The sequence below is a fragment of the Ciona intestinalis genome, chromosome 2 (assembly GCF_000224145.3).
Source record: "Ciona intestinalis chromosome 2, KH, whole genome shotgun sequence".
Lineage (NCBI taxonomy): Eukaryota > Metazoa > Chordata > Ascidiacea > Phlebobranchia > Cionidae > Ciona > Ciona intestinalis.
The window spans coordinates 6,161,027-6,188,494 of NC_020167.2; the positions used below are offsets into that span (position 1 = coordinate 6,161,027).

Consider the following 27,468-nt stretch of genomic DNA (forward strand, 5'->3'; position numbering starts at 1 on the left):
TCGTCTAGAATTTGCTAATTTAGAAATTTTGTTAAAAATATTTACTCAGTTACTCTGTAAATTATGCATGTGTGGTAAAAGCAACTTAAATATAGAAAAGTTCGATTTTCTTTCTTCAATTAGTATTTAAACTTATGTATTGCTCTTTCAGTAATCAGTTGTTTCGGTAACTACTTTGGGGCATCGTCAACTAAATTTCGACCGGAATAGTAGGGCTAAATTCCCGCAACGCAACTATTATAACCCGATCTCAGCAGTACAATGTTATGATTTGATTTTAACGTTATAAAGTGTAGGGAGTGACGATTTGCTTAGTTGGAATGGATCGTAGTGGTTTAATTAACCAGGAATTAAAAGATGTCCAAAAAACACTGCTTTCTAAAGTGGAAGGTTGTGAAATTATAGGATGCCATCAAAATTTGGTTTCTATAAAAATAACGTAAGTCCTTTTTATATACTTTAAATCATGGGCCTAAATATTATTACATAGGAGGGAAAACTGTATTAAAGCTTCAGAATATACACCTACTATATTATATTATTATATAAGTACAGTTTCATGCCCAATGTTTTTAATTTTACTTACTCTAAAATCTAACTAAAAGGTTATGTAAAAATAAGTCAAAATTTGGGAAGTCTGTAACTTTATGTTCTTGTTTTATGTTTGATCATTCGCAACTGATGGACACAAATAAACGTTTAATTTTTTTTATTTTTTGCAGGAAAACCCCGCACAGAGTATTGACTGTGTGCATACAATTCCCTCAAAATTATCCCGATGATATATTGCTGGTGGAATTTAAAAGCAAAGTTATGTCACCAGCGTTAGTGAATCATATCGGACAAATATGTGACAATGAACTCAAGAAACGTGTAGGAGATAAGCAGGTAAATTATATATATGATGAATGTTATATAGGTTCTTGGCCTTATCTGTTTTGTTACTTTGTGTGTACCAGCCACATTATAAAATGGCTTTCAAGTTTTTGGTTTAAAGAAATCAATGTCATTTTAGAACAAAATATAAATGCACAAACTTGCTGTCAATCGTATTGAAGTGCAGTTATTCTTTTCATTCTATATGAATGAGATTTTATAGTGTGGCACACCATGAGACCTGATGTATGAGCCAGAGTTAGCTCATTACCCTGAAAGTGACACACAGAGAGCTGCAACCCATTTAGGGACCACTGGGTTGAAGCAGTATCTGTGTTCTGCAAAGACACAAACACTCAGTATTAACCATTACCAAGTATTGACCATTGAACCCTGTATCCTTAATCATTACGAACCGTTCACAGAGCCACAGTTGTTAACCCTAATTGTCCCAAATTTTCAAGTAATATTTAAACAGGTGATGATTCTTTTAAAATTTGTTCGGAAATTTTTAGACGACAATCCGTTACTTCCCTGTCGTGATGAACTAACCAAGGTTAAAAAAGAACTTCTGGAGGTAAGTTAAACATTTGTGTTGTTTTTGTAGCTTTAGAAGCAACACTTTTTTTCCAAAACAATTTTCTGGCAGTGTCATTAAATATTAACAGTAAATATTTAAATTTTTATAATACGCAGTATAAACTTTTTAATATTTACATAGGAAGAAAAAAAGATTCAAACTTCACGCCTACTTTTTTAACTGCTTTGGTTTATATGTGGATAACTTGGTTTTAAAACTCAATGAATACAAATTTAAAACTTAACGAATATAAATTCATTTATTTTTTCCTTACACATTTGTTTTGCATTAATAGGAAGACATCGACATAATGAAAATGAAACAAAAACAAGGAACAATAAGTATTGCTGTGTGTAAAGAAAATTATCGTTTAAAGGTATTTATCTTTTTAATGTTTGATATAGCGTCCTTTGAATTAGGCAAAAAATCCACAATAATATTGCGTTTGTTGCCTACAACTAGTAGCCATGTATTACTTGATTTAGTTAAAGGGAAATATAACTAAAAAGCCACAGTTAGCTCATTTATATTTTACTACTACTAGAAAATATTTATTTTTTATCGTTAATGTAGTAAAGATAAAAAAAGTAATGCACTGAGCCACTGAATAAGAATACTAATCATAAAGCTGTATTTAAAAATGTTAATTACCTTGTAGTTCACTATTTAAGAGTTAGCTCATTCTTATCTTACTGGTAAATATTCATTTTAAATTCAAAAAAATAATGTACTAATTAATGATATTAATCATAAAAGCTATATTGGAAAAAGTTTTGCAGTTAATTACTTTCTCTAGTTCACTGTTTCTGTACCTGATGAATATCCAACAAAATCTATTGAAATGACGATGAATGAAAACAACTTTCCTGCAGTGATGGCGTATTATTTCATATCCCAAGCTAGAGAATTTGCACGACAAGCCGTTGAACCTCCATTAAAGAAAAACCCAAAGTAAATATTGTTTGAGAACATATTGCTGTTGTTGATGCCTGGCATAGGATATTTACATATTTTTCAATTTTCTGGCACTATAAAATTAATGTAAATAATAAAACTCATGAAATAATGTGATAGAGAAAAAACAGTCCTAAAAAGTTGTGCTAAACTTAAATTGAATTCTGATTGTAAATATGTTCATGTTAATATTACCAGGGCCCCACCATTTCAACCAAGTCCTCATGTTTTTAAAGTCATGAAGTTTCTTATATCATGTGGGAAGCGTTATCCTGTAGAAAACTGCCCACTTTGTGGAAAACAAACTTTACCAAACAATCCATCAGTAAGTTATGTGTGTTAGGTAGTCGATATTGTCTTTGTTTCTGGGAACCTGCATGTTTTGCCTGTGTGTATCTTTTCTTAGGCAAAACAGTTACTGGTATCAACACATCCTGAGTAATATTATCTTGGTATGACATCATAAATATTATTTACAAATTATAATTTAAACCAGGTTTTACTATGCTTCTAGATGTCTATACAAACCGACAGAGCTAGGGTGTATTGCATAATTTTGCATTCACCACATTAATCAATGACATTCTCCATATTTGAGAACTATGAATAATATAACTGTAATACAAGAATGTAACCCTAGATTTTGTTAACATTTTATTTCACCCCTTATCATTTAAATGAATGAATGTAACTTGCTTTATCCTCGCGTGGAAATGACAGACCTTAAAACCTGTGTGTTCATACACCTCATGCCAGGTTACAGTTTACCATGTGTGCTACTTTGTGGGTAATTTTTTTTGTATGGCTGTTAATTTAGACAACTCATTAGTGGCCATTTAATATGTTGAATCATTTTATCAGGAAGTTGTCTCTGATATGAAGGGAGATAATTATGCTGAAAGAATTTACTGCGGACATTTATTTCACCACGGATGTTTAGACAAATACATGAAGACACCTCCGTTTGAGGGTAAGCACTGGTTTATTACAAAATAAAGGAGTATTATAATTCAAAAACAAGGGTCAATACATATCATAATCAGTGGCAAAGCCAGTAGGGAGGCCGATTTTAAACTTTCCTGTGAGATGTAACTCCTTTACGCCGTATAGTTAAACCTTAAAGTAATAAAATGGCTGAACCTCCTAAATAAACACCTAGTTTTTACAACTGCGTGTTTAATTTAAAAAGTACAAAATTTAAAAACAAATTTACGTATATATATTACATATACATATATATATATATACATTCGGTTTACAAAAATGGAATCGTTCCCTGACTTAGCCACTGATTATGATCTAACAATACAAATTGCAGATGGAAAGAAATGTCCAAACTGCAAGCAGAGAATCTACCACGACAAATGGAACATATCGCCCCGACTTGCAGAGGCCAGGTGGGCGCATAAAGAAGCTCGGCAGCGAGAATTAGACGAAGTGGTGGATTTTCTTTCATAGTATTGGTTACGTGAGCATTTAAATTCACATCATATGCACAAATTTCATGATATTTGCTACAGAGTGTGGCTTTTGTTGTTGTTAACATAAAATGCACAAGTTTCAGCGATAGCTTAAGTTTTTTTTATATTTGTAGGTAATGCAAACGTATAGGTTAATTGTCTTATGGTATAAAACTGGTCATAACCTGAAAACTTTGTGTTTGTGGCATACCAAATATTAAGAAACTGGCTAACCATTCTGTATTAGAAAAGGTTTGTAGTTTATCCTAGCCAGTAACATAACATGACACCATATGCGTAATGTTGTGGCAACTTGTGGGTGACTTGTTGGATGTTACCCGTACTTTTACATCTGAAATAAATGACCCAAACTATATTGCATTTACCACATTAATCAATGTGGTTCGCTATGTTTGACAACTATAGGTGTAACTGCATTTTAGCAAGTTCACCTAGGATTTTGTCCAGACTTTAAAAACGATACAGCCACAGCAGTCAAAGAGCTTAAAACCCATGTTAGAGCATGTTGAATTAATTCTGGTCAACACTTAACAATGAACATTCGATTAAATCATCATATATCATAAAACTGCCTAGCACAAGCTGCTTGGCCTCCCTCTTGATATTCCTCCAACGTCAACCAATGTTCACGAATCTCGTTAGTTTTCGACCAATGCAATCCCCCCTCACATGAATATGTTATCGGGCTGTAAAGTATATTGTGTTTAATGTTTCGGATAATGGTTTGTTTGTTCTTAAGCAATATACATCTGAAGATTCAACCATTTTGTATTCAAATGCTTGTGTGTTTTTTACCAAACAAGAAAATAACACTTGATTTTGCCGCACTTTTTGTTTTACACATTTCCATTTGTGCAAAGAAGTTTTGCCTAATATTATACATGCTACCTTTAGGCAAGGCACAAAGTTTCTAACTCTAACCCCTATAATACAAAAGTGCCTCGTAAAACCTTGCCCATATAAAATAGAACAGTTTCTACAACCTTTATCCCTTAACCACTACTAACCCTTTGTCTTCCATATTTGCCAACTTTAAACTATTGTATTGGGAGACCAATTCAAAGTTTCAAACACACACTCATTGTAGCAAGACCAACTCACTTGTGTGGCAAAGTAACATAGATATCCAGATGGTCGGGTGCCAAACATCGGATCTCTCTCTCCAATCTTTCCTTGAAGTTAGGAAACTTACAACTTCCACCAGTGAGTACAATGTTACGCAACATGTGAGGTTGGGTGTCTGCGCGTTTAAATTGTGTGACAAGGTGGATACTGCGCAGGGGTAACTGTTACCGCAACTTTAAAACCAAGGTGACATGTTTGAACTACCCAGCACTACACTTGAATCAGCTTTTTCCTGCTGTTTATTTTAACATTGTCAATTTGTCATTACAGATTTTATTTAAAGTAGAATTTTACGTGCTGCCTATTTTAAGTATAATCAGGAAATACATCTGTGGTTAAAGAGGGGAGGAAAATATCTCGCAAAAATATCTTTCTCACCTTGGGGACATTTCGATACAGAGTGCATGATCGCTTCTGCTAACCCCATCTGGGGAATTCCCACATCCCAGGGGTGAAATAGAATCTCTGGGACCCCGAACCTTTCCACTGTTAATCGGATCATTTGTTCTTGTGATTTGGTTGATACGGAGTCTGGCTTCTGCAATATATGAAAAAAAAGTCAGATGCAAAGTTGCATTAACTATGGGCTAAATGTAAAAAAAATTAAGCTTTACCCTGTTTTTAAGCAAAAAAATCCCAGCTTCCTGTCAAACCTTATATTGTTTTAAAATCAACAGTCAAGAAAGTTTGAAAAATAATATCGAAAATTGGTCCAGTTTGATTTTCCGACAAAAATATAAGCTCCACAGGCTATGGGAGATAATTTGTCTAGTTGTGAGAAATATCAGTGTCTAATATAGAAACAGAAAAGTACATACAGGATTTGAGTAAAAAATATACCTTTTATGTAAGAAACACTTGTTTTTAACAGCAAAAATTCGGCAATCTCAATTTATACTTACTTTAATATATCCTCGTTTTATTTGTGTATAATCTGGTAAAACATAATCTCGCAACACAGTGTTGTCTTTACCCTTGAGTTTACAAGTTTTCATGTCATCGTTGAAATTCATGCTAACATAACATGCGTCTTCCTTCACCTGTGTTTGTTGTTGGAGTGTAAATTTGTTGCAGTGTGTCAGTTATATATTAGTAAACTGTGTGGGTTATATAGGTTAGATTAACTTAGTCCATTTTTTTTGGTGTAGGCTTTAGAAAAGTTGGTTATACAGTCAGTCAGTTGGTAGAAAAAAAACTGACTTAGATAAATGACATAAATATAGTATTTTGTCCAGACATAAATATAGTATTTTGTCCAGACTTGTATTACTTATGCATAGGATGTTGGGGCCAGGTGTGTTATAAGTTTGAAAGGATCTTTTGGCAAGTTTTTTTTTATGATCCTAATAAGTCTTGGCACCAGACATTATCATGGTATGTCGTTAAGTGTCTTGTTATGGCCAATAGATAATTTTAACATAATGTATAACTTTAAAGGTCAAACTTTGTATTGATATACCAAGACGCTAAATTTCATTTTATGTTCAGTATTTAGTAAGACCTGGTTCATAACATATGTTTCATCCATGACTTGTAGTTGACGATAGGAGATGATTTCTTTCAGGTGATTTGTCAACAATTTACCACCAACGTCAATTCTGAGAGATTAGTTTGGTAGAATATGGTATGGATGAATGTAAATGATTACTTTTGGGTTAGAGGCAAGTACGCTAACCACTTTACTATGACAACACATGATAAAAGAACTTCACTACCGCGAGCACGTCACTTCCAGACGTACAAGGGTGTTGGGGTAATGGGCCAAGTCTGGCCTAAACCCCAGGTCCTCACGTACCTTACCCATACAGAATAGAATAGATGAGTAACTAACTATTAGCACAAACTTATTGTCAATTATACTGGGTGTTTATACAGATGTGTACCAGAAATAGGATTTGGTTTAATACAAACTTTTCCATTGATATCTGACAGAGTAAAATATAAAGCCCTAGGAAAACTTGTTGAAAGTGTTTCAATGATTATTGAATGAAAAGGCCATAGGTTTACAATTGTCCAAAAAAGTTTATTGAAATTTTTTTATTGTTAAATTTTGCTTCACGTTACCTGCAAACTGCTTCAGGAATTTTGTTGTTTTTATGATAAGGAACAATATGAGTGAATGAATATCCACAATCAACAACTAAACAACAATCTTCTCCAGGATTGTCTGCTGCATACTAAGAATAACATATGTTAGTTTTCATATTAAGACAGAACTTTTATTTTTTTTTTAATCTATTTTACACGGGTGAGGTAAAACAACGTAAATATGTGATACACCATAGGAAAATTAGTCCATTAACTAAACACTAATGGTGCTACAGCATAGACTTAAACTAAATCTGAAGCCTGAGCATATACAAGTTATCCTATTATTTGTGGTCTTACTTTATGAGATGATAAAGTACTTGAGTTGGTTCTTAGAATGCTTTGAAATTCGTATTCTTCAAAGAATATTTCATTAATTGCTTCTTGTATGGAGGCAAAGTTGAAGTGAGGCTCCGTGATTACAATGTTGGATTCGTTGCATTTTAACTGAAAAAAAGGGATCTGTCATTTGTATAATATGAGAGTGTCAGTTAATTTCAACATAGTTAAGAAGAATATTTTAAACATACAGTTTCTTTAAAATTATTTTTTAAACTTATTTGCGGAAAAAATAGTATTGCAACACAATTTAAAATAATACAAAATGGATCATTTTTTAAAATAGAGTGACAAAAATTCCTACATTTAAAACATCTTTTCCAAACACGTGGTCCCACACTTGTCGCTGAACATCCCAATTTAAAAGATATCCTTTTTGGAATGGAAGGACATAGAAGAGACTTGAGTAATCTTTACATGCATCAATTTGATTCGAAATGAAATTCTTTCTTCTCTCACTTTTAGAACGAAAGATACTGTTCGGGAAAATGCTGCAAAATTAAAAAAAATAAAGGTTTCTACTTAAAATAAAGGTAGAATAACAAGTTAACAACTAACTTATTTGTCGTTTGAATATCAACAAAGAGTATAATGAAAACAAGAGAAAAAAATCGGAATTAAAAGTAAAACAATGGCATTAGAAAACCTAGGCATTAGAAAAAACCTAAAACTCCAGGGTAATAGGGGGTGTTTTAGGATAATGGGCTAAAGCCAACCATGCAATTTTAACAAGAAGTGTGGCCGTTACTAATACTATTAACACTTGTAATGCACTCAAAAAGTTTATTCACACAAATGATGAAGTTTACCTTATTTCTGTGTTTGTCTTCCCAATTTTTAAAGAACTCGCCCCATTGTCCAACACAATGGTGTTATCAAGACTCATTGTTTGTAACAATCATTCGTCTTAAACTCAAGTTCTGCCTTGAAAATGCACAATTCCAGTTTAAAATACAACAAAAACTCTTGGCCAATGTAATTATATTAGCAGGTTGCGGGTAATGTAAAATCATATATCATAAAAGTATTGTCATGTCGTATAATTGTCTGTTTTGTAATTATATTTAACACAAAGCCGTATTTTTTCAAAGCAATATTTATGACATGTTTATTCAATTGTTTATAATGCACAATAACAATAGAACAGTGAAGCCTTTTTTCAAAAACTCAGAAAAAAGACATTATTAAATCAACATAAAATATTCCTAATGTTGGCAGTATCAATCAAATGTCGTTTCAACTTCAAAAATCCTCATTTTTCAAGTGGGGCGTAGTTTAACAGTTTTTCAATCAAGTCTACATGAGATAAGAGCATTCTTCTGCAGCAATATCTCTTCAAACCAAGAGCATCCAGTGCGTCTCCTTCAGTGTATTCCTGTTGCAGCAATCCAAGGTACTTGTCCCATTTATTCCCCACAACTTTTCCACAAGTAAAACAACGTATTGGGATTATCATTTTCGAATTTCTGGGGAATTAAAAAGTTTAAAATACGATTTGTATTATATATATATATGTAAAAAAATAATTTATTTTTCATTTAGTTACATCGTATCATTTGTCCAATGCATACATCTCAACATAATACGGTCATAAAACGTCCACTATTACCCTATCAAAACCCTCTAGACCAAACATGCATTGCAGTTTCAGTTACAAATCTTTCCACGCTGAGTTACAAAATTTCTAAATTATCTGTAGTTTATGTCGGATGAGATAAAGAATAAATACATATTCATAAAGTTTTCACATTAAGATACCTGAGTTATACAATCAAATAGTTAGAATGTTTTGTACAAAATATAGTAATTTTTACTCATCGTACAATATCAGGTTGAAAACAGCACGAATTACAAAGGTGTATGTATTTTTATTACATTCGTTTTTATACATTTGCGCTTATACTATCCAAAATAACGGCAATTTTTGTTGATGGGTATTCCCCTTACTATTGTGACAAAATACGAAAGTTTGTTTTGTTATTAAAGACATAATGGAAATATTTGGGGTTTTCCGGGCTGTAAAATACGGTAAATAAATCTTTCGTATCATTAAAACCGCATAGTTTTTGTTTCATTTTTTGGGCATATCGCCAACTCTGAGCATATGCTGCCTTGAATTACGAACGAGATGGATTTAGTGCCCGGCAAAACGAAAGTTCGTAAGCAAGCTTCGGTTTGCAAGAATCACACAGTTGATGTGTTTTCTAGCAGGTAAAAAAAAATAAATAAAAAACAGGCCTACAACATATTTATTTTCGTCTTTTATGAACTAGAACAATTTCTTTTATTAATTTTTACCTATGAATTAATAAAAACAAACAAAAATATAATAAATATCTGTGTTTTCATTTATTTACCAGTATTGCTTCAGCCCAGGGGTAGGCTATGTTATTTGTTTGTCTGGTATACAAAAACAAAAAAATCCAATAACTGTAACTAACAAGGTATATATTTGATAAAACATCAGCATCAAACAAATAAAGTCATCTACACATCATTTGACAATAAAAGTATGACATTTTATTTATTTAAACAATTTATTTAATGCCTCAAAATAAAACACCTTCCGCTTATTTCACAGACCACAAACAAAACAAGTGAAGTTTCCTCAAATTGAGAAAAATGGAGCAAACGGGAAACCTGAGATGACTTTGGATCCAACCCGATTAAGTTCAGCGAGTAAACTACTCACGAAGAAACAACAATGTGCTTTCTTCGAAGCGTTTGAAGTGAGTGTGTTAAAGTGACTACTGTGGGGGTGAATTAATGTTTTACACCTTGGTATTCACTGTGGCTGAGAAAAGTTACTGCCTATTATCATTTCTATCCCTGGTGGTTTTACCACTTGTCAAAGTTATATACTTGTTTTTTAAATAAATTTTCTGGATTCCCAAATTTGTTTTTTAAATTTATAATTTTTAGTTTTTTGATCATCGTCGAAACGGTCGAATCAGCAGTGAGGAATTCGTTGAAACGCTTCGTCGAGTAGGAGTTCCCGTCAACGAGAAAGTGGTTTATGACCTCATAGTTGCTCAGGTTATTTAGAACAAGCGGGTGTATTGGTCCTAAAATCTTTAAAATATCTTTTTTTTAATATATATTTACTTTATTTATCCTTTTTATTTATCTTTTTGCTTGACTAATTTGATTTCAGGGTATTACAAAGGATTCACTTTTGTTTAAGAAATTTATATCTATACCTCTGTCTGTGGAAAACCCTCATTGAAAAACTCTAACCATTATAAATTGTTTGTTGTTTGGACTCTAACTCATTATAAATTGTTTGTTGTATAGGATGAGAATGGAAATGGAGAAATGGATTTTGAGGAATATTTGAACTTTATGACGAATGAAGATATTTTTATGTCACTTATCGGTGGGAACCAGGAACCTGGAAAACCTGATGATAAAGATGTTCTCATGTATCAGGTGATTGTATGGTCATGTCACAGTGGTACTGGTAGTTATATTCGGCGTCTGTGTTTTTGATATGGGTCCCATGTTTTATTATAACTAAAGGTTATTGTAAAGTATTGCATTAACTAGTTTTGTAACTCAATCATCTGTGTATATTACTCACACCCTATATTTAACTGAAAAGATTCTTATGATCTTTGGTTTTACAACCCTGATTGTTGGGTAATTGGCCAATTCTGACCTGTATCTCGTGTCCCATGGTGTGCCATGCAGTTAAATCTTACCTAGGTGGAATAGAATAAATTGTGCAGCCTATTCGTTCAAAATGTTTTCTATGGTTTTAAACTTCCATCCATCCATTCCAGGTGATGTCTAAGTTCATCAAACGTAGCGAACTCTCTGAATCACAAAGGATGGAAATTGTTGGATATTATACAAGGAAGTTGAGAAAAGCTGCCAAGAAGCATATCCTCATGCACGCTGCCCATGTCGTGCATCATTATGCTAATGGTAAAAAAATACAACAACCAGTGATCAGTGATTGTAAAATGAAACAAATAATGATTTAGTTTGGCAAATGGATATGTGTTTTGTTTGAATATATTATGTATATTAATTACATATATAGTTGCATGGGCATATATTCACCTATTTAATATATTGGCTGTATATGACTTAACTCTTTTTTCTAATTTTTTTTTTTAAATTACTTTCTAAGTTTAATCTTTAAAAAATTGTTTGTGATTTTTTACTAGTTTTTCATCTTCAGGTGCTAGATCACTTGGTTTGACAGAGAAAGAGATTTTTAATCAGATCGAAACAATTAAGCAACTCGCACAAAATGAAGGAGATGAGAAAAAGAAGAACAGTCCGTACGCTCATCCTATTCAACTTATTTTGACACCAATATGTAAGATAATGATGTGATATTTGTTTTGATGCTGAAAATACTAACTTTTACTAAGTGTTAGATGTTAAATGCCAACACCAACTTTAAACAGTAAACAGCATGAGAATTTATGTAGCGTATTTTAATAACAATATTCAGAACTTCACATAATTTAATGCCTTATAACACGATGCTTATAAAACAAAACACACATGGTATAATGACTGACGTTGCTTCATCGAGTAAGGATAAAATATTGATTGAAATCAACATGTTTTGTTGTTCCTGATTCACAGCCATCACAAAGTCAAATCGAAACAAGTTAACACAGCCTGGTTGGAACACACCACAGATATCAGCTTATGGTGTTCGGCTGCCTAGGATTAATGTATCAGAATCAAAAACCTTTGAAAACGTTCACGATATTCGGAAAAAAGTAGAAACTGTTAAGGAGGATTATTACTGGTGTGTAGGAGGTGGTTTAGTTTAAAGTTATGCTGTGTGTATGATTGTCAACCCCTGAGTTGCAACCAGAAAGTGGTTATTTAAACTGGGTGGTTTCATTACAACAGTGGTTCATACAATCTTGTAAAAGTTAAATCATTTTTATTGTATAATTGCATAATTTTAAAATTTTAATGGCCAAGTTTTTTTTTATTTAATGTTTAATTGCAAAGTATTTAAGGGAACTAAGTTTAGGAGATTGGGTTGTAAAAGTTAAAAAACCACCAAGGCTGATAATAGTCATTTATTCTAATATATGTTTGCAGGGATCTCTCAAAAGCTCAGCGTAAAAACTTTAATTCTTTGTTAAAAGACCTTCATATTCGAAACATACCAACAAACAGACTTCAAACTATGATGAAAGGAATATTTGATGTTTATACTGCAAGTAGATTAACTGGTAAATATATCTCTTATTTTTATGTTTACGGCTAATGAAAATAAATTTACTGTGAATCAGTTCATTTTAAAGAAGTAAAATTTTTACAACTTTTTTTAGGCAGTTTTAAGAAGCTTTAAATCCTACATAGTTTGTGAATCATTTTAGACATACTTTGCAGATTTATAACTGTATGAGAATATGTAACTAATGTATGCATATTGTAACTAATTCAGTTTGGTACAGGTTGCCGAGGAAGACATGGTGTTACAGCGAAAACCAATTCCGGAAAAAAGGATTTTTACAGCAGTCGTAGTCACCTTAAAGCTCCACATAACAGCACTACCCAATCCTCCAAACCAAGATTTGTCAGCGCTGGCATTTAACTTGTTCCAAAAATATTTTCATTTTTATTTATTTTTTTTTTTTTTTCATAAAATAAATCGAATAAAATCGCCGGGGAGTAAAACATATGCTGTTGACGGAATCGCAGGGGAATCCCCTACCATGTATGCAAGGAATTTTGTTATTACTTCGTTAGCGAATTAGCGTTTCGAATTATGTTCGAAATGTGGTGAATTATCGGTCAAATACTAAAGGAATGAGCACAATTTTGTTCTATACTCGTGCGTTGATAATTGGGGCAACGAAAAGTCAAGGTGTTTTCGGAAAAACTGGCTCTTTAGTCGCAAATATTTCAAGTAACAGGTAAACTTGTTTTCGGACGTAAAGTCTATTTTTCATGACGAACGCCCCAGTTTTGATCAAAAGTTTGGTGCTAGTGAAGAATCTCCCACCCCTCACCTTATTTGCTAAGATGTTGATGGTTAGGGGTTTAGTGGTTATAGGGGTTAGTTAGTAGTTAGTGGTTATAGGGGAAGGTGAAGGTGGGGAGATTCTTCACTGGCACCAAAAGTGTTATACAATAAGACTAAAATGCTTATGAATATATAATTAGTCCCACCACAAGAGCCTAAAACAAGTTTCACTTATTGTATATTCACAGAGGAATTATAAGCATTGTTCCACGAACAAACCAACCACAGAAACTTTTAAAAATGCAAGAAGAAGAGAATTCTTTACTGGAAGAAGCAAGAAAAGTTGTTCCTGCTTTATCGTTTGGGAAACACAAAGGACAAGCTGGTCGTGTTGGGGTTATTGGTGGCAGTGAAGAGTATGTGCTGTAACTTGTATTAAAATATATTGTAATGTGATGTCAAACAAATGAAGAGCATTTAAATTTACCATGCACTCTTTTAATGAACTATTATCACTATTGTGTTGGTGTTAATTTATTACTTTGTTATGATGAAATTAGCTTCTATAGAGTTTGTAAGCCGTTTTTAAAGTTACATCGGGTATTGCAAAAAATATCCATTGATATAAAACTGTACTTGGACTTTTACACATTACTAAAATGTAGTTTTTGGGGGGCAAACTTCAATGTTTTGTACAGGAAAATACAATTTAAGTTTGCTATTGTTTACTTTTATATTCACCTGCTATATTGAAAGAACAAAACAACCACAGACACTCATTTTATGTATTTCTTCCTAGATATACCGGCGCTCCGTACTTTGCTGCTATCAGTGCAATGAAAGCAGTAAGTAATATTCATAAGACATAGTATCATTAATATATACATTGGATAGGGTAATGACCAACTCTGACCTTTTTAACTAAGTTTTATTTTATTAATTATGTAAAATGATGATAACAATTTGATAATTTTATTTCAAGTATTCATCATTAATTGTTGACAGGAAATGAGTTATTTATCTCAAAATTGCTTTTATTGTTATAAATATGAAATTGTTGTCACATAATATTGTCAGTGGCTGTGACATCATTATGTTTGGTAAACATATGAAATCAACGATTTTAAAATATCAGGTTTACTTATGTTTAATAAATACATAGCAATCTGTGATAACATGTATTCAATTATTTAGTAATCTATGAGTATTAAATTTAAAACAATTATTGTTTTAACGGCTCATCTAGTACAAAAAAAACGAAGTGACTTTTCGAAATATTTGCTAAATGGCAGAAGAAATGTCTGGAATTTACTGCATTTTTATTTTAAATAAGCAGTTGAAAGATTATTTTCATAGCAGAAGTAACAGAATATTTCTAACAATTGTTTTTCATGTTGTTTAGGGTGCCGACCTTGCTCATGTGTTTTGTTCCAAATCAGCTTCTACAGTCATTAAATCTTACAGTCCAGAACTAATAGTTCATCCTTTACTGTAAGTTAAACAAAAACTACCTCACTTGCTCACTATATTAACTACAGTCTGTATGCCAAATTTGGTTGTTAAAGAATGTAATTCTATCCTGCCATGTGTGTAATACTTCGGGGTTATATAACTAATTAAATTATGACTTATTTATATATATTTTCTCTGTTACTTTATGGGTTAGGTGGAATAATCATGACATCATTCCCACTAGAATTTCTTCTCCAATCTTGTGTTTTATGTATGCGACTTGCCTGCCCATATGTTATATTAAAATCTACAGTATTTATTCCTTTCCAATCTTCACCTACAGAGACGTACCTAATGCTGTCACATTATTGGATGAATGGTTGCCAAGAATACACTCGCATGTGATTGGTCCAGGTCTGGGCAGAGTGGATGCAACACTTAACACAGTGAAAGAAATTTTAATTAAACTGAAAAAACAAGAAATTCCAATAGTTATAGACGCTGTAAGTACGAAGTTTAACATATAGTGTTATGTTGGTATAAACTATAACTTTTTATCCAAAGCAGTTACCAACTTTTTTCTTTGATTTCCATGTTTTTTTAAATTTATATTTTCCTTGTTTTAGGAAGTTCAACCAGAACTGAGCCATTGCCTCAATTATAATATATTGCAAAAAACAACTTCATGTTTTATTGTTGAAACAGGACGGGTTGTTTCTGATCACAAGAGACCCAAGCATAATACATGGATACACAAAAGCTATTCTTACACCTAATGTTGTGGAGTTTCAAAGATTATCAAAAGCTATGGTAAGTGTTATGTTGTATAGAATGTAATGTGTGATGACCAAAAAAGTGCTTGCAATCTACGCTTGACATTGATACGGATACTAATAGGTGTATGTGTTCTTCTGCAAGATACTTACTCTGGTCAAAATATTAGAATTAAATTACGTTCCTTGCTGTATGACCTCACTCACATATAAAAATTGATGTAGAAACAACTTATGTGTTATATATTTTCTATTAGAACTTAAATTGGGAAAGTAAGGACTTGAACGGATCGATCATGGAAACTGTGGATTTAAGTAAAGCATTGGGAGGTGTAACTATTGTTAGGAAGGGTGAGGTTGACATTGTCGCGGCAGGAGATGAAGGTATGATTGTCATGTAAAAGTTTCGTCTTTTTAAAACAACAATTCTTTGTATGCATCTATGTTAATGTGTCCATTAAATCAATTCATCAAACAGTCATTCTTGTGCTTTCATCGTGTAAATACTTAAAATTCTATTCATCCCAACATTTCCATGCTTTTGTCTTTTGTGCTGGTCAATATTAATCTGGCCAGTAAACCAAAAGTTAACACAACGCCATTAAAAATATAGTCGCTGAGTGTACAATGGTCCATGCTCTTATCGTCCCAAGCAAAAAGTATTTACAGAATTATATATCAATATCTTAACCACTGTAAAAGAGTAGTGTCATGTTAAAACCAGGATTGGTGTGTTTCTGGTATTCATCTTACCCCAGCATACATATATCACCACAGTTGTAACGATGGATGAGATAGGCAGTCCACGTAGATGTGGAGGGCAGGGAGATCTTTTATCAGGAGTTATGGCTTTGTTTTCATATTGGACACACAACAGGTAAAACTAGTTTAGTAGATTATTAGATTTGGTCCGTTTCTAAATATTTTTTTATATCAAATTCTGTATGCGGCATAAAAGATGTTTTGCGAATTAAACTTTTCTTTCTTTTTTTCTTTTATATATTAAAGTTTTTTGTATTTTTTCCCACAGTACCTGCACCCCTCCACCCACCTTACTTGCTGGTTATGCTGCTTGTTTCCTCACGAAACGCTGCGCAAATCAAGCGTTTCAAAAACATGGTCGCTCCACAGCTACAACTGACTTGATTTCAGAAATAAATTCAGTTTTCGTGAATAATTTCGAGAACCCAACAGATCCTAAATCATAGTTCGACAAAGGATTAAAAAATAAAATTTTTGTAGGAAATTCAAGGCTCATTTCAAACGTCACCCACCAGATTTTTTTCTGAAACTGATTTATTATTTGTAGTACGGTTGTGATAAACTGTTATCCCAGATTGCAAAACATTTGTTTGCATTGTTATCCGAACTCATAACCACGAAAGCTCTGGTTTAGGAATAATTACACTGTGTGTTAATTTATATTTATTTTTAATCATTTTTCAGTTGACTTTATGCTGTAAAGTTTTAACCAGGGACCACGGTCTAATATAGACATCTCTAGTAGGCTATGCTGGGACCTATATTCTGCCTAATATATATTAGAATCATATAAACAATGCACAGCATTGAACTGCCACACACATTAGTTAACAGTGTATGTTTCATGTGTATCGAGGTTTTACATCACTACAATGCTATACTGTCTTCATCGTTTTAATAATATCACTTTCATGCTCGCAGAGTTAAAAATAAACGTATATTACCTAATGTGAATGAATTATTTATCCTCGCGTGGCGGTGAAACGTTTTTCTTACACCTCGTTTACGCTAACAAGTTCCCACGGATTTTTGTTTGTAAACATTTTTTTATATGGGTGACAATTTGGACAACCCGAGGACTGCTTTGTTGAAGCAATTACCATTAAATGTCTTGTCACATACGCCCCCAACAACCAAAGCATTAAACCAGTTATCCTCTGGTTAGGAGGCGAGCGTGCTAACCACTTCGGCTAGGCAATGTGCTGATGCCGACTTAATGAAATGTGAAATTAACATTTTCTTGGAATAACATATTAGGTAATTCGTAAGCGAGCAACAGCTGTATTAAACACATCACTTGTATTATAATTTCTTTCGTTTCTCGCCTTACGAGGATATAGTAGGGTGGGGAAAGACAGGACACCTTTTTATTCTATTCCCGTTTGGAAGTAAACAAAACACACTCAAACATTTATCCTCACGATTCCCATACACCGTTATTAATTGTTTAAAACACGATCCGGATATTAGGTTATTTTTTGCTAAAGGTGTCCCGTCTTCCCCCATTGTGCTATATATAAGTTACATAAATTCAACATATACGTGGGGAGAGAACCATTGCAATATAAACGCGATAAGATCCAAACAATTTTGTTTTTGATCAAACTCGATTGTTTTGAACTGAAATGCCTGTGTTGTTACGTCAAATAATTTATTTGTAATTAGTTATTCTTTTAATGACGTAAAACCAGCGATAAAATTTAAGGTGGGGCAGTAAATAACCGTTACTTTTACGGACTCCGCTCGAGCGTATAAAGACCTGTGTATATATACGGCCAACGCTCTTTGTAGTGTGCATTATATTTTGACCTATTTAGCGTTCCCTGTTAAAATGAAGCTAATACTCTGTTTTCTGTTGTCCTTACTTGAACCTGTATTCATGCTTACCCAGCGGGAATTCACCATTTTAAACGAAAACTCTCACGGGTCAGTTATTGAAGGTGCTTTCGTCATAGAAGAGGATTATGACGATGCAGGAGTTGCTGTTTATAAGATTTCTATCACAGGATACCCACAACATGCAACTGGTGAGTTGAAAATGATCATCGTTTATTTATTCTCGTATGAAGGGACATTTCAGAATCATGACATAAGTGCCCCATGTGCGGTTTCATATACATCTCATGCGTGCGGTTATAAATTACCAAGTGTGTATATGAAAAAAACTTCCGTTTTTTAACGACTGTCGTTGCTACGCCATGCGATGATGAATATGTTGCATTCAATTATTCATTTTTTTGCATGACTAAAAAGCCATATTGGGTTGAAGCAGTTATCGTTACGTGTTTTGCACAAAGACATTCACCGGTACTACAAAGTTACATCTTTAGCTTCACATGCATTTTCCTATAACGCTTTGAGCAGAATAACTCAAACCTCAATGACGTAATCACACGCTATTCTCGTTACTGATAACATACTAACAATTTCCTCTTGCCAGCGGATTGCTACATGTCTCAATTAGATTGCTGCAGAAGCAATGTAGAACCAGTGGAGTCTCCAGCCAGCATGACTATTTATCGAGACGTTGAGATGACAGAAAATGTTTACTGTACACCGCTTGGAACTGTAGGTAAGCTAGAGAACTATGTGGGTATAAAAATGCAATGGTGTATTTTGGTCACATTTCTTATACCGTAGAGTGTTGACTGCGTACACTAATGAGATATATATATAGTAGGGTGGGGGAAGATAGGACACCTTTTTGTTTAGTTTTCTCTTTTCATTTGGTAGTAAACAAAGAACATTCAATGAATTATAAAATCATATCTTCACGACTTCCACAGACCGTTGTTAATTGTTTAAAATACGATCAGGCTATTTGGATATTATGTGTTAAAGGTGTCCCATCTTCCCCCACTCTACTATACCAAGTTTTAACCTAATTAAAACCAATTATGTACTTTAAACTAGGTATGTCAACTGGCGGGACACACTTTTACAATCATCTTGAATCGGAATGCGCCAATGTTAATATTATGGTAGATGGAACCTTCGATGAATGTAATGGACATACGGGGAACAATATTTACCATTTCCACAGAGCACCAAACCCAGAGTAAGTTTAAATTTATCAGTTGAAGTTTAATATGGTATGGATTTAATGGCGGCTGTGGTATAGTAGTTACACGACTCAAGTATAAAGGATAATGGATAAACTAAACACGATACCTACTTTCACATATCGTAATTATGTAATTGTAATTTATAATGAATTGCAACTATTAACAATAGACAACTATAAACGTAATCTCACAACACTTAAACTACAAGTTTAAATACCTTCAGTTTGCAACAAAACAAACTTTTTTGAACATAACTTGTTGCTGTGTTGTATTAAAAATATGAGCACGGATTACATTCATCATCAAACAACTGATTGCCGTTTGCCGCTTACAGGAACTTACTGATTATATTTTATACGGATTCCCTGATTACTCACATTTGCCCGACGTTTCATTATTGCCTGATCGCTTTTGCGTTAGAACTCTATTACTTTGCGTGTAGAGCTGGTATATGGGTCGTTGGTATAAAAGTAGAACATGTTAGTAGAAATTGTTAGCGACCGCTGCCCCTATGTAATCTCAATCGCACCCATTTGATTTTATATCAACTGTATAAAAAAAACTTTAACAATTTAGCGGAACCTGGATCATGCAGAATAGATGTTAGGAACGTATTTCTGTGGGAAGGCACAAGGTGTTGTTTTTATGTGTTATTAATAGGTGATTATTATCCAAATGCTTAACAGTTTAGAGTTTTAGTTGTTTTCTATCATGACGAAAATCAATTGTTTCAGTTGTGTTGGTGGTTCTACACCAGGTCCACACATCATCGGTGTTTCTTTGGACGGATTTGCAGTTTACAACTCCGATAAATACAAAGGTGTGACGCAGGATTTGGACGAATGTGGAGGATTCGCAGTAAGTTGTTACTTTTTGTTTGGTGAAGTCGCTACTTAATTTTGCACCAAAGATAAGTCTATATAGTATAGGGTGGTGGAAGATGGGACACCTTTAGCACATACTATTCAAGTATATCCTGGTCGTATTTTAAACAATTAACAACGATCTATGGGAGTTGTGAAAATATAGTTTTATTATTCCTTGAGTATTTTTGTTTACTTCTAAATGGAACGAGAAAATAGAGTTACAAGGTGTTCCATCTTCTCCCGACCTATTGTGTATTAAAAAAGCACCCATCTATAAAGTTGTACATACGGTAACTCGTATGTAGACACGAGGTGTATAAAGTATAACACTCGTCTTATAACGACCGCCACAAACGTCCATTTCACTCATAGCGTTACATAATCCACCGAATACTGAAAGATATTTTACTAACAGCCTGAAGGCGACCCAACTAAATACAGATACGTTGCTCAATATGGGAGCGGAGACGAACAAGGAACAGACTTTGTAATACCTTGCTTCAGAGCTGTCCCTTATGAGAACGCGTAAGTAAATTCCTAGTGTTTCATACTTAGACACATTACAGTAGGTTGGAGTAAAGTGGTCCGTGTTTTTAAAAATCATTTCACAGAAACATTTCTTCTTTTAGCCCTATGTTAAATAAAGCCGACTCTTTAAAAACAGTTTAAATCGCAGTGAACCAGTAGGCTATGTTGTTATTTATGAGTATTTTTGTTATAGTAGGGTGGGGAAAGGTGGGATACCTTTTCATTCTATTTTCTCTTCCCATTTGGTAGAAAACAAAGAACATTCACGAATTATATAACCGTAACCTCAAGACTCCCATGGACCGTTGTTATGTAACAGTAGCTTATTGTCTTCCCAGTTTGACAGGATATTGAGGCAAGATAAACACGGTGAAACCGTAATCGTAAAAACGCACCTTACTGATAAAAAATGAAATGAACTGCCGAATCGTGGTGTTCACTAATGGGTTGCGATAGCCTGAATTTCGGGGTAATAAGAGGAAAACGCTAGTATATGTACCCCGTTCCATGGCGTGTTACACTGTATGTATTTATCTCCCGTAGAGTCTAATTTCACCATTTAGCATGCACATACAGATATAACAAGACTATTTTATTACAAACATTTTTCTTGATATAAAGTTGTAGAAAGACATGATGAAAAATTGTAGAAACAGATTTATATTTATACGACAATATAGACTTGTATAGCCTACCTAAATATACATTGTCTCCTATCCTCATGCGTCTGTCGAACACAGATGTTGCGCATGCAACGAATGCGACAGAGTTACCCTGCCCAACTGCAATCGAAGAGGAAAGCGATCATTCAAACCAGAATATCATTCATACATGTTTAATAGTTGGAGAACTGATAAACATATCGCTCGTCGTAGTGTTGAACAGTGCAAAGGGTCAGATCTTAGAACCTGGAGAGCGGAATTCACGGATGCTATATCATGTGACTTATGTACAATCACATGTGTGCCTACCGGTGGCTTCACGAATTGGGAAGACACCAAGCTATACAACAGATGTAAAACTTGCACGTGATTGTGAAGAAAATGAATAATGTATTACATTCTTTTCATTTGATATGTTTCTATATATGGTCCTCTTGATGCGCGCGCACGCTCTCTCTCTCTCTCTCTCTCTCTCTCTCTCTCTATAGTTATGTGTTTACATTCAAAAAGCCGTATATTTTCATTGCGTGTAATTCATATACCGCTGTTTATGAGACGGCATAAAACTATGTGTAGAAGCTAGTGCACCAATGTCATAACCTTTGCAATGCCGTTCATCCAGAATCGATTTCTTTCATTTTGTTGGCAATTGTTTCTATTCTATTAGTAATGTAAAATGACCTTCTTGCATATATTTTGTGTTGGTGTAATTTCTTTCAATTCCGCTTTTACATTGGTGTTACAAAATAAACCACATTATCGTATAATCTCTGTTTCTGTAAGTGTTAGGGTCTTGCGGCAAAGAAAGTTATGAGACTTGAGTTTTAGCCACCTATAGGCAAAAGTTTTCCGTTACCGTACCAGCACCCCTTACAATTTCACAAACTTAATTTTTCATCTAAATAGCTTAAGGATAAAGTTTTCTTATACCTATGCGTCACTAAACCACACTGACACACACAAGCCCTAAAGCATTATAGCAAATAAGATTTCGTAAAACTGCTGCAGACGCAACTAATGGATTGCTATAAATTATTTAAAGACTTAACCCTTCTTCCTTTTCTATGTTGGTTAAGCATGCAGGATACATTGCATAACGTTGTGCTGGTGTATATATGTTTTAACATAGCGTGACTTTTGTGAAAGAATGCCTACAGGGCGTTGGTCGTTTAAGAAATCTAGCTGTTTGTTTGAGTATGCGATGTTAACTATTTTAAAAGCCCAACAGAGATATAGATATTGTATTAAAAGTTAATAATAAGGTCGAATTAAGCACGTTTTAAAACTGTTGTATTGGCATTTTTATTCATTTTAATGCCAAATAAAAACGTGTGTATAAGTAGTATAGTAGGGTGGGGAAAGATGGGTCACAAAACATTTAAAGAAATATAAAACCTTATCTTCACGACTCCCATAGACCGTTGTTACTTGTTTAAAACACGATCAGGATATTTAGATATAAAGTACTAAAGGTTTCCCCCACTCTACTATAATATTTTTTGCCATTTTTTTCATGAACGTTGTATTTGTTGCGTTGATATCAATCAGTCCAGTCAAGTTAAGGCTTAGATTTGCTTCAATATTACATCATTTTCAGTAAAAACTTTAAAAAAAATTTTACAATGTTAGCAAAACATTTCTGTCTATAGTTGTATAAACTTACTCTAAACATGCTACGTACGATCATACTAATTATATACAGATGTTGCATATTAGCTTTATATCTGTTTACTCGTCTGTTCGGTGTGTTTGGGTGCCTTAGGTCATCTATAATCGATGGATCAATTCATCTCAGCCAGTTGCTATGTTCATCTTAAACCTGTTTTAATTAAGCGCAGACTGTACAGACAGACTGTGTAAACGACGCAGAATAATCTTATGCAGTTATTTGTGTAAACGACTAGTTTAGATGTTTTGCTGGCTATTTGTTTTATATTTGTTAAAGTAATGTAAATGTAACAGTGGTTTCGAAACGAAACTTTCCTTTATATTTCTTTAAATGCTGTAGACTTGTAGAATGTAGACCCCTTTAGGTACAGAGATTACGATTTCGAAACTATTTGCAGTAGCAGTATACCGTTGTGCTCTGTAAATATTTTTAACCGCGCAAAACTGTCGCATACTTAAAACAGCCTGTACAGATTGATTCTAATAGCGTTCGGCCTATATAATTAACTTATAAATGCAAGAGTTAGCCTAACACGTCTACTTTGTAATATACTTAAAGTTATTCAATAGTTTTCTTTGTTATTTCAACTTGTTGAATTGGGTGCAAATATTTATATTGAACATAAATAATCCGATATATTTTAACCATTACAGCAGCATAGTTACCAAACGTCGACTTCATTCACAAAACTGATTCGAACATTAACATGGACTTTCCCAAATCTTCTCCAATTCGAAAAACTATTCCGAAAATTGCGGTAGGCCTATGATATATTTTACAATTTTAGGCATTTTATAACATTTTTTGCTTGAAATTATGTCGCACGCTAAATCTTATACAGTAGGGGAAGATGGGACACCCTTTTCTATATTTTTTTTGGTACATTTGGTGGTAAACAAAGAGCACTGAAAAATTATAAAACCGCATTTTTATGACTACCATAGACCGTTGTTATTTGTTTAAATCACGATGGTTATTATGTGCTAAGGGCATCCAGTCATACCCCACCCTATAAATATTATAATCCTTGCTTCGTTTTGCAGAGTGGCGAGCGACTTCACATAAAAGGAGGTCGAATTGTCAACTCTGACTTGACAACCAAAGCTGACATCTTTGTTGAAAATGGAGTTATAAGGTTTGAATTAAGTTTTGTAACGGGGCGATAAAAATAGGAAAAAATGAACCATCTTACCCCGGCCTAATAGAAATGGTTGCCAAAAGCAACCGCATACTCTCATTCAGTGGCTACTTCATGCATCTAATATTGGAAATTGCACGTACTTGTAGTATGGTCGTACTCTAGATTCTTTAACACCAATGTCGTAATGGTCTTTACCTCTTATATCGGCATATATCTATCTTCATGCCATAATAAACCATATACGATGGCCTGATAAACTTTATATTGAAACCCCATTGTTACATCAGACAGGTTGGTAATGACCTCACAATCCCCGGTGGTGTGACGTGTATCGATGCTACTGGTGCGCTTATTGTACCGGGTGGTATTGATCTGGCTGTCGAATTCGATAATAACCCAGTGCTGGATGACGTCACTGTTAATGACGTCACGTCGGTCGATAATTGCTACAGCGCATCAAGAGCAGCCCTGTTGGGTGGGACCACCACTATAGGTAATATATGAGAATCGTATATATGTCTCGACAGTGAGCATGAGGTATATTTGTTTGGTGTACAAGACGACATTGATTTTAAAACCCGACAATGAGCGTGAGCTTGCCTCCCTGCCTCTAGTCTAGCCTATAAGTGATAGCTTCGAGGCTCGACGTTGCTAACATTGTGACCGTATGTGTCCCTGGGCAAGACATCTAACGCCAAATTGGTCCAACCCCAGTGGTCTTTTATGGGTTACTATCATCCAAAACAATCACCCGCAAAATTACATAAGTGTTATCTCGTAACACGAGACTTAAAAAACAGAAAGTCCGTGTTATAAAAACCGTGTTATCGGTATGATGTTCTGTCCATGGTACTTTATCGACTGACGACCCCGTTGTTTAACTGGTACGCTCGTGGTATTGAAACAAACAATCCAATTTATAATCCCCCAAAGTAAGTCCCCCAACGGGCGACCCCCCCCCCCTATTTTCTTTTTTCAAAAAAAAATCCGAAGCCGGCGACCCTAGCGGCCTGTGAGGTTTTTTTAAACGTAGATGTTGAGGTCATGTTTGCGATTTCCTTTTGTGAAAAGGCGTAAAACAGCTTCTATTTACATTACCAAACATTTTTTTGAAAAAACATATAAATTTACCCGCATTAAATGACTAAAACGTCACAAATCAACCGCTTCTAATTCCAGTTTTTGACTTTTTTTGATACAGAAAACAAATAACACTTGTTTTTTACACCTTTCAACCTTTAAATTTGTTTTTAGACTCAAGTTTTTCTCTAATTTACCGAAAAACATGCATTTTCCCTATACCTACTGTGTTATTTTGGACCCAAATTGCCGTTCAATTTGTGTTTTACGTAACAATGGGTTGGACTACTCGGTATTTCTATGGCTCTGATTGAAACATACAATCCAATTTATTATTTTTCACAGTTAGTTTCTCAACGGGCGAAAAAGGGAAACTAGTTTCTTCATTCAATAAAAAATCCGAAGCCTGCGAAGCTAGCTGCTGTGACGTCAGTTTACACGTAGATGTGACGTCATGGGATGATGACGTCAAAGAAGCGATGACGAAACTGTCAATCAATCACGGAGTTAATACGTTCAGAGTTTTTATGAGTGGGCAGTGGCAACTAACAGACGAAGAGGTAAATCATATCTGTTTTTGCCGCCTGCTGTATTATAAGTATGTAATATAGTAGGGTAGGGGAAGACGGGACACTTTTCATTTTATTTTCTCGTCCAATTTGGTATTAAGCGAAGAACATTCAAAAAATTGTAAAACCGTATCCTCACGATTCCCATAGACCGTTGTTAATCGTTTAAAACACGATCACGATGTTTGGATATCATGTGCTATAAAATGTGTCCCATCTTTTCCCATCCTACTATAAGGATGCAAAATATTTTGGCATTTTTGTTTCTATTTTTGAAGTTTTATCATTTTTGAGATTTTTTTAGGTTTTTGATCTTTTGTTTTATGACGAATGAGGTAACGGATTGGATTAAGTTACGTGGGACACCTGCCTTTAGTTAAAGGCTCGTGAGTGGACCAATTCCCAAGCGGCTACGTAATTATATTATAAATAATGTAGAGACCGGATCTCTTAAATTAAAGAAGAAAAACGATATTTTTTGTCGTTGTCTCTAAACTTTTTAGCACATGCTGTGCTAGTCGGCACGCGTACTAGGTATGACGTTTTGAATCGCTTATATTTTGAACAAATGGTCTGCTACGTTCGAGGTCAGGGCTTTGACACTGGGCATGATTGGAACTGGGCACAATATTGTTCTAAATCGTAAGCAGGCACCAGGTGTAAAAAAGTCGAACACTCATGTTATAACTACTATCATTGTCCCATTACGCGAAAATAGGCAAGTTACATTTATTCATTCACTTCTCTGAGAATTTTTCTATTTTCTTGCAGTTGTACGATGTCTTGAAACACATTAGAGAGATTGGATGCGTCGCTCTTGTTCATGCTGAGAATGGTTCAATAATAAAGAAGGAAGGAGAGAGATTACTTGCAGAGGGGAATGTGTTGCCAGAGAATATATTAAAGTGCAGAAACGAAAAGGTAAACGATATTACTTTCATGTTTATTACAGTAACATCTGTCCGCGGTAGGTTAATGTTTAAAATGTCCTTCACAGTTTCCAAAAAGGACACTTGTGTTCTATACATATATATATATATATATATATATAGTAGGGTGGGGGAAGATGGGACACCTTTAGCACACAATATCCAGAAATCCTGACCGTGTTTTAAAAAATTAACAACTGTCTATTAGAGTCACGAGGACATAGTTTCATATTTCTTTTAATGTTCTTTGTTTGCTACTAAATGGGACGAGAAAATAGAGTTAAAATGTCCCATCTTCCCCTATCCTACTGTATATATACAGTACATATATATTTTTTTATTCCTTATGGGTGAAGTCCCTATCAAGGACCTGGGATTTAGGCCACATTTGACACATTACCCAAACACCCCAACACTCGGAAAGCCCATTTAAATCCTTTGTGCGAACGGGGCCGCGAAACCGCATCGCACTCAGGCGCGTATAGCTTTGCAACATTTTTTATCCTCGTGTGCTTACGAGTTACCACTCTTTTCACCTTTGTGTATGATTTTGTTTTTGATATGGCTTACAATTTGGACAAC

The 27,468-nt window shown here is 34.1% G+C and overlaps 6 protein-coding genes across 8 annotated transcripts in view; 5 read left to right on the top strand and 1 right to left on the bottom strand.

Annotated features, from left to right (window-relative positions):
- Nucleotides 1–202: 202 nt before the first annotated feature.
- On the top strand, nucleotides 203–4,649 carry LOC100177726. The gene is made up of 8 exons (XM_002128570.5): nucleotides 203–439; nucleotides 723–888; nucleotides 1,355–1,453; nucleotides 1,752–1,832; nucleotides 2,253–2,407; nucleotides 2,609–2,735; nucleotides 3,272–3,380; nucleotides 3,729–4,649. Exons 1-8 carry the CDS (start codon nucleotides 321–323, stop codon nucleotides 3,866–3,868), a joined length of 996 nt encoding a protein of 331 aa, XP_002128606.1. The 5' UTR covers nucleotides 203–320; the 3' UTR covers nucleotides 3,869–4,649.
- Nucleotides 4,370–8,688, bottom strand: LOC100180073 (actin-related protein 6-like). The gene is made up of 9 exons (XM_002128677.5): nucleotides 8,253–8,688; nucleotides 7,748–7,934; nucleotides 7,405–7,551; nucleotides 7,081–7,193; nucleotides 6,518–6,614; nucleotides 5,919–6,056; nucleotides 5,395–5,554; nucleotides 4,993–5,131; nucleotides 4,370–4,577 (listed from the first exon to the last, which is right to left on the bottom strand). Exons 1-9 carry the CDS (start codon nucleotides 8,327–8,329, stop codon nucleotides 4,445–4,447), a joined length of 1,191 nt encoding a protein of 396 aa, XP_002128713.2. The 5' UTR covers nucleotides 8,330–8,688; the 3' UTR covers nucleotides 4,370–4,444.
- A 681-nt stretch (nucleotides 8,689–9,369) lies between these two features.
- LOC100185594 (spermatogenesis-associated protein 21-like) lies at nucleotides 9,370–13,102 on the top strand. The gene is made up of 9 exons (XM_002128810.3): nucleotides 9,370–9,654; nucleotides 10,025–10,172; nucleotides 10,366–10,479; nucleotides 10,738–10,872; nucleotides 11,226–11,370; nucleotides 11,630–11,770; nucleotides 12,046–12,214; nucleotides 12,520–12,653; nucleotides 12,879–13,102. Exons 1-9 carry the CDS (start codon nucleotides 9,572–9,574, stop codon nucleotides 13,016–13,018), a joined length of 1,209 nt encoding a protein of 402 aa, XP_002128846.1. The 5' UTR covers nucleotides 9,370–9,571; the 3' UTR covers nucleotides 13,019–13,102.
- Nucleotides 13,103–13,123: 21 nt separating this feature from the next.
- LOC100183233 (ATP-dependent (S)-NAD(P)H-hydrate dehydratase) lies at nucleotides 13,124–17,325 on the top strand. 2 transcript variants are annotated; one of them, XM_002128887.5, is made up of 9 exons: nucleotides 13,124–13,340; nucleotides 13,639–13,806; nucleotides 14,190–14,235; nucleotides 14,793–14,881; nucleotides 15,186–15,345; nucleotides 15,548–15,652; nucleotides 15,873–15,999; nucleotides 16,393–16,492; nucleotides 16,646–17,325. In XM_002128887.5, exons 1-9 carry the CDS (start codon nucleotides 13,234–13,236, stop codon nucleotides 16,821–16,823), a joined length of 1,080 nt encoding a protein of 359 aa, XP_002128923.1. In that variant the 5' UTR covers nucleotides 13,124–13,233; the 3' UTR covers nucleotides 16,824–17,325. The 2 variants fall into 2 exon arrangements, with proteins under 2 accessions (XP_002128923.1, XP_026696249.1); XM_026840448.1 differs by having other exon boundaries at nucleotides 13,185–13,358.
- A 528-nt stretch (nucleotides 17,326–17,853) lies between these two features.
- LOC100179330 lies at nucleotides 17,854–22,265 on the top strand. Of its 2 annotated transcripts, none has more exons than XM_026840451.1 (6): nucleotides 17,854–18,404; nucleotides 18,818–18,949; nucleotides 19,291–19,435; nucleotides 20,177–20,300; nucleotides 20,724–20,833; nucleotides 21,030–21,263. In XM_026840451.1, exons 1-6 carry the CDS (start codon nucleotides 18,209–18,211, stop codon nucleotides 21,112–21,114), a joined length of 792 nt encoding a protein of 263 aa, XP_026696252.1. In that variant the 5' UTR covers nucleotides 17,854–18,208; the 3' UTR covers nucleotides 21,115–21,263. The 2 variants fall into 2 exon arrangements, with proteins under 2 accessions (XP_026696252.1, XP_002128977.1); XM_002128941.5 differs by lacking the exon at nucleotides 21,030–21,263 and adding an exon at nucleotides 21,577–22,265 and having other exon boundaries at nucleotides 17,865–18,404.
- A 1,535-nt stretch (nucleotides 22,266–23,800) lies between these two features.
- The window catches only part of LOC100180870 (dihydropyrimidinase-related protein 2), a gene marked incomplete in the record, with an annotated part of 13,068 nt that continues 9,400 nt past the window's right edge, over nucleotides 23,801–27,468 (top strand). The window contains 5 exon segments of the mRNA XM_009859414.3: nucleotides 23,801–23,924; nucleotides 24,211–24,302; nucleotides 24,596–24,801; nucleotides 25,734–25,948; nucleotides 26,729–26,878. Of these exon segments, the coding sequence (XP_009857716.1) occupies nucleotides 23,874–23,924; nucleotides 24,211–24,302; nucleotides 24,596–24,801; nucleotides 25,734–25,948; nucleotides 26,729–26,878 (714 nt within the window).

Coding starts and splice junctions, on each gene's coding strand:
- LOC100177726 (XM_002128570.5), top strand. CDS start 321: ATGGATCGTAGTGGTTTAATTAACCAGGAATTAAAAGATGTCCAAAAA. Junction 889..1,354: donor AACGTGTAGGAGATAAGCAG/GTAAATTATATA, acceptor ATATTTAAACAG/GTGATGATTCTTTTAAAATT. Junction 1,454..1,751: donor TTAAAAAAGAACTTCTGGAG/GTAAGTTAAACA, acceptor TTGCATTAATAG/GAAGACATCGACATAATGAA.
- LOC100180073 (XM_002128677.5), bottom strand. CDS start 8,329: ATGAGTCTTGATAACACCATTGTGTTGGACAATGGGGCGAGTTCTTTA. Junction 6,057..6,517: donor AAACATATGTTATGAACCAG/GTCTTACTAAAT, acceptor CAACAAACACAG/GTGAAGGAAGACGCATGTTA. Junction 4,578..4,992: donor TATGTTACTTTGCCACACAA/GTGAGTTGGTCT, acceptor TATACTTTACAG/CCCGATAACATATTCATGTG.
- LOC100185594 (XM_002128810.3), top strand. CDS start 9,572: ATGGATTTAGTGCCCGGCAAAACGAAAGTTCGTAAGCAAGCTTCGGTT. Junction 10,173..10,365: donor CTTTCTTCGAAGCGTTTGAA/GTGAGTGTGTTA, acceptor TATAATTTTTAG/TTTTTTGATCATCGTCGAAA. Junction 10,873..11,225: donor AAGATGTTCTCATGTATCAG/GTGATTGTATGG, acceptor CATCCATTCCAG/GTGATGTCTAAGTTCATCAA.
- LOC100183233 (XM_002128887.5), top strand. CDS start 13,234: ATGAGCACAATTTTGTTCTATACTCGTGCGTTGATAATTGGGGCAACG. Junction 16,000..16,392: donor TGTCGCGGCAGGAGATGAAG/GTATGATTGTCA, acceptor ATATCACCACAG/TTGTAACGATGGATGAGATA. Junction 16,493..16,645: donor TCATATTGGACACACAACAG/GTAAAACTAGTT, acceptor TTTTTCCCACAG/TACCTGCACCCCTCCACCCA.
- LOC100179330 (XM_002128941.5), top strand. CDS start 18,209: ATGAAGCTAATACTCTGTTTTCTGTTGTCCTTACTTGAACCTGTATTC. Junction 20,301..20,723: donor ACGAATGTGGAGGATTCGCA/GTAAGTTGTTAC, acceptor TTTTACTAACAG/CCTGAAGGCGACCCAACTAA. Junction 20,834..21,576: donor GCTGTCCCTTATGAGAACGC/GTAAGTAAATTC, acceptor TGTCGAACACAG/ATGTTGCGCATGCAACGAAT.